Source organism: Coturnix japonica, chromosome 12 (assembly GCF_054131305.1).
Source record: "Coturnix japonica strain WE chromosome 12, WE-NBRP24, whole genome shotgun sequence".
NCBI lineage: Eukaryota > Metazoa > Chordata > Aves > Galliformes > Phasianidae > Coturnix > Coturnix japonica.
The window spans coordinates 9477507-9482894 of NC_140674.1; the positions used below are offsets into that span (position 1 = coordinate 9477507).

Below are 5388 nucleotides of genomic sequence, written 5' to 3' on the forward strand. Positions count from 1 at the left end.
TGCACTTGTATGACTTCTGGAATCTCATAGCAGAACCACTTAGTCAAACAGGTTACCACTGTGGGACCATATTTTCAAAGCATTTCAAGCTGTTTTCCAAATCAAGTGCAGTTCTAAATTTCCCAGGGGTATACAGCTTCTCATGTGCACAATAATAATAATATGGGCTTGATTACAAACTGCTGAGGAACTCAAACAAAAGATCACGCTCAGGGCAGGGTTGTGGCCAGTTAGGTTTGAAGGAATTCAAACTGAGCTTTCACATCCTCTCCTGAACAACCTGTCCTGTTGCCTCATCACCATCGCTGTGAAGATGTTTTTTCCACTGTTGGATACAAATTTCCCTTCTCATAGCTTGTGGCTGTTGCCTCTCGTGCTTTGTGCTGTGCCCCAGAAGTCAAAGAGACATCTTGGGGCATCCTCCCCCAAGATGGCGGCACCTCTCTGAGGCAGCTGGGTGTGGGACGGGTGCAGGAGCGCTGCTGGCCTGCACTCAGCATGCAGCTCTACCATAGGGCTGTCTGTGGAGACCCCAAACTACATCAGTGCTGGGACATTAAAAACATCAGTTTTGGTCCAGTGCTGCCCACCCACAGCTTAGATGTCTTGCAGAACATTAGTGGCTGCCTTGGAGCTTGCTACCCATGTTTCCATTTTCTTTGAACATGTAAATCTTACCAGTTTTATTTTTTCCTCCCTCTCTCCTTTATATATATATATATATATTTATTTTATTTTTTTTCCATCCCTGTGATTGTGTTGTAAATGTGAAGACAGATAAGATATGGTTATGAGCTAGGTAAGTCAGGACCTGCCAGGCAGCTTACTTCAGCCATTTGCTGTGCACCTTCTGTTGATTTTTAACTACACTGAGCAAATAAATTGAAGGTACTTTGTACAAACTAAGTACTAAAAAAGAAACATTTTCTTCTGAATCTGAGGCCCTTATGGTGACTTCCACATCTTAACCTGGATTCTTTAATCAAATGATCTTTGAGGTGAAAGGAGTACACCCATGACACAGCAGCCATCTGTGACACTAGGCACAGCACCAGCAAAGGGCTCTGATAGGAACTGGATGTGGGATGGAAACTGCCCAAGGGCAGGGGTATGGGCTGAGCACTAGCTGGGTTTCAACATTGCTCCAGTATCCGAACTGCTTGTACTTAATTAGGAGTAGGTGGCGGGGGTCAAAGTTCTGAATAATGAATCTCCTTTTCAGACAAAAGTTTTACGAGTAATTTTCATTTTTAACTTACTGCTTGCTTGGTGCTTTTGATGATCATGATGCTAATCCACAGAGCAGAAAATGTTCCGACAATCTTAGAAAATTCTCTTTCCGAAGAGGATGGAGACGTTCCTAGTTTCAATGCTAGAGTGAAATAAGAGGGTGGAAACAGAGGAATGAGGTTTGATAACCCAATGCCTAATTTCCATAGCTTATTGACTGAGACTGGATGGTGTGACTTCCTGCTTAAAAATAAATAAATTATAGGCTGTCACTGGACAACCATCTGAAAAGAAAATAAGTGGGGTGATAGAGAATCCTTCACTGCCAACTTGACACTTCTCAGTATCAGTTTAGAAATAAGTTATTCATGTTTAACAAAGGAGAAAAAAAAAGCTGTCAACCTAGAGTTCAGTCATTTCAGATGTTATCATTCTGGTAAGGTATTTTGTTGCATTGGCTAGTACTGACAGCTAGTGCATAGAACAGTTCAAGAAGCATCCTAAGAGCGTTGTGATTTTAGCAGTTATTTGTTTACGTGGTGTTCTACTATGATACATAAAGCAGTTTTATAGAGCAGTATGGGATCTTTATTGTCTTTATTTCTGCCCCTTAACCAATGGCAGTGGCGTTGAGTGCAAGCATTACTAACTTATGTGAGATGTTGTGTGTATTGCAAGGCATGCACCGTAGCTGTATGAACTTACCTGAGTTCTGGCCATTATATAGAGAAATTGATTTATTTGAATATAAATCTGTTCTAATGTTGAATTTTATTTATCTTTTAAGTTTTTCATTTTTACTAAGGAATAACAGGAATGTACGCTTTGTGAGAGTTACTGACAGTCTATGAGGAATAGGATGTATGTAATTCTCAACAGACTATGACTGCATCCTTAAGTTCTGACTTAGGAGAAGCCACGTAAAGCTCAGCTTACCCTGTAACTACCTGGAGCTGGCAGCAGCTACAGTGTACTTCATCTGATCAGGATGTGGCCTGCAGCCATCACATTCCTTTCACGTGGGTCACTAAATGGCACTGGGAATAGCACAATCTTCAGTTGCAGCCCAGAATGTGCTTGCCTCTCTAAATGAGTTTTTCCCCATCCATGCGGCGCACTTTAAAGTTTGTGTGTTTTGGCTGAATGTTCAGGAGTAATCAATACTCCAGTGCAGTTTAGCCTGGGGGGGTAAAAGGATACAACTGTGACTTAGGAAACAGTATTGATGTGTTTGGAACAGTACAGACAATTTCCAGTGGAACAGCTCAGATGTGTAACAAATGGGCAGAATGTGATGAGAGTGAGTATATTGTAGAAGAAACTCTAAACAAACCCATTTCCATGCATCCTCGATAGAGCCCAAGAAATTCTGCAATCTAGAGCTCAGAAAGCGGTCATCTGGAAAGTCTTGCCCCCAGGTTGGGTTTATTAAACTAGGGCAAAGAAAAGTCACAGCTTCTCTAAGTAATATTTAGTTACCTACATTTGACTTTCTTCATTTCACAACCCACACTCCTACCCCTAAAAATATATGTTTCACCCACAGAACCATTACCTCACAACCTTTTATTTCCTCCTCTTTTGGGTTGAATCTTATAACCTACTTTAAAAAAAAAAAAAGTCCCCAGCATGCCGCTATCTCTGGTTATAGCATCAGGAAGGAGCACTCAGGTTGGGCATGATGGAATTTGCCGTGGGGAAACCCAGTGATGAGAGTGGAACCCGCCCGCGTGTGAATTCCCATGGCTCTGGCGGCTGCTTTATAAGCAGGTGGAGAAGTGTTGAAGCTGGCAGTGCAGGCAGGCTGCGAAGGAGCATTCCTTGGAGCACAGCTGCTGCTTGGGGTGAACATGTCTTCCGTCAGCACCAAGAGTTTGATTTTGGCTTCTCTGCTGGGGCTGCTGTTGCTGCTGCTGTGCAGTACCTCCCAGGGTGAGTGAACTTGGGCACTCTGCCCCAGGATGTGGTTCTTATGATACTTTGCACCATGCCAGCTGTGCCAGGGTGTGCATGTTGGCAATAGTATGAGGGAGTGGGGGATTAATTCAGCAAAGAGTACTGCCTAATCTAACTTTTCTGTCAAAGGGGAGCTAGAGAGTTAGGGAGCTGAAAAACAACGCACCCTGGCAGCATGTCAACATAGTCCAAATGGCTTTTATTGACATAACTCTTTCTTTCTTTCCAGCACAAAGCAACCAAGATTGCTGTCTGTCTTACACCAAAGCCCGTTTGCCTCGGAAGGTCATTAAGGGCTTTACTGAACAGCTCTCTGGTGAAGTCTGCGATATCGATGCCATCATGTAAGTTGCCTTTCAGAAGATCCTGTGGGGTTTTTTTGCTGGCAATCATATATTAACCTTAGGAAGTCTGTCAGTGTAGGAACAATGGTCTGAATTGTAGATATGTGATTTTTCAGTAGACAGGGACTGCTAACCCATAGGACAGCCATACAATAATTCCAGACAATGAGTCTGTTTAGGAATCACTGTGCAGACAAGGATGTGTTTGTCCACAACCTGAGATACCTTGCCTACACAGACTGTTTCCTTGACAAAACCTTGCATAAACCTCGTAACAAACTCAAATGAGACTTCTTAATTCACAGAGATCAGAATTTTTTCCTTGATGTTTTAGACCACCTAAATGTTTACCTGACATCTTAGCATGACAGCAAATATTCTTTTCAGTCTCACAAGTTATTTCTTGTATCTAGCAAAGTTCTTGGTCTCAGTAATTACAACAAATTGATCATAATTTTAGGTTGCAAGAAACAGTCCCTAAGACTGAAGCTATTATGTGTAAGCTTCATTGGGATAATACTACATTGTTCATGTAGCATTGAAGGCATTGTAGAGCATTGCATATCAAACCAATATTTTCTAAAGCAAGTGTTATTGTTTATCACATATAGTGATTATGATGTGTGTTTTTTATTAAATGCAGCTTCAGAGTATTTATTAGCAATGATTTCCAATGTTTATTTACCAATATCCTTATCATTATTTCTTTCCCAGCTTCCACACCAACAGGGGACTGAAAGCCTGCGTAAATCCTAAGGAAGACTGGGTGAAGAAGCATCTTCTTTTCCTGAGGTATGAATCTCAATATCTAAATACTACTAGGCTGAGACAGAGCATGTCTAGAAGTCTTTCTCTTGCACCTCTACATCTCCTGAGGGCTTCTTCTGAACTCAGACTTTCTACTTCCTGTCATACGTCTATTCCTATTTAGAGTTCTCATAGGATTGGTCATATCATCTGTCCCTTCTTCTACCTGAGCTGTTCTCTCAGTAGTAGGTGCTATAGCTTGTAGAGAGAAACCTGTAATTGGTCTGTGGCTGAGGTGGTAATTTCTGTGTGTTTTCTTGTTGTTTTCCACAGCCATAAGCTCAAGAAGATGTCAATGTGATACAGTTTCCAGCAGGGAACTAAACGCAGACCTGGCTGAAGAACCTCTTGGTTGAGGTTGTCATGTTGTACACTGTTGTGTGCTTACTCACCACTATCTCTGGCTTCTTTGGAACCGTTGAACTTCTGGAGTTGATTCATATTGCATCACTCTTTTGCTTGAATTAAGCATTTTGTTGATGTTTTTAGGTTTACTAATATGACACGAGTGCTGTTTAGTAGACTTCATTAAGCTATTGTACAGAGCGTGCATTGTATTAGGCTTATTGCATAGCACTATTGTGTTGCTCAGCATTTGTAAATCTTTGTAAAGGTTATTTATTCTGTTTATTTTGTTACTTCTTGGCACTATCTTGTGCCAAAATTTCCCTTTTAACTGGAGTTAGCATTATAATACTTTTCAGGCTATTGTTTAAAAAAGTGCTTGTGGGGGGAAAAAAATGGAAACTGGAGTTAAAAATAAATGTTTAAATCTGCACTTTGTGGTAAGTTTATTTTTGTCATTAAAAGAGGTGAGTTCACCTTGAGTACTTCTGTAGGTGCTTGGGAGCAAAGGAATTTATTTCAAGTGTGTTCACACCTGTTAAAGCCACTATTCACCTTGCTCTGTTTGCTCTGTGGGTAGCTATGAAATCCGTAGTACACAATGCTTTCCGCTTCTCCAGGGAGTGGTGGTACATGAAGACTTTCCTTGACATGAAGACTTGTTTATACCTCAATCTCACACTAATAAGACTTGAGGAATTTTCTT

The 5388-nt window shown here is 41.1% G+C and overlaps 1 protein-coding gene across 1 annotated transcript; it reads left to right on the forward strand.

Moving 5' to 3' along the window:
- Positions 1-2932: 2932 nt before the first annotated feature.
- CCL20 (C-C motif chemokine ligand 20) lies at positions 2933-5115 on the forward strand. Its single transcript, XM_015871389.3, has 4 exons — positions 2933-3162; positions 3416-3530; positions 4245-4322; positions 4611-5115. Exons 1-4 carry the CDS (start codon positions 3081-3083, stop codon positions 4636-4638), a joined length of 303 nt encoding a protein of 100 aa, XP_015726875.1. The 5' UTR covers positions 2933-3080; the 3' UTR covers positions 4639-5115.
- Positions 5116-5388: the final 273 nt, after the last annotated feature.

Excerpts from the sequence above, each read along its gene's own strand:
- CCL20 (XM_015871389.3), top strand. The coding sequence starts at position 3,081 with ATGTCTTCCGTCAGCACCAAGAGTTTGATTTTGGCTTCTCTGCTGGGG. Across the intron at positions 3,163-3,415 it reads GCTGTGCAGTACCTCCCAGG|CACAAAGCAACCAAGATTGC; the intron begins GTGAGTGAACTT and ends CTTTCTTTCCAG. Across the intron at positions 4,323-4,610 it reads AAGCATCTTCTTTTCCTGAG|CCATAAGCTCAAGAAGATGT; the intron begins GTATGAATCTCA and ends TGTTTTCCACAG.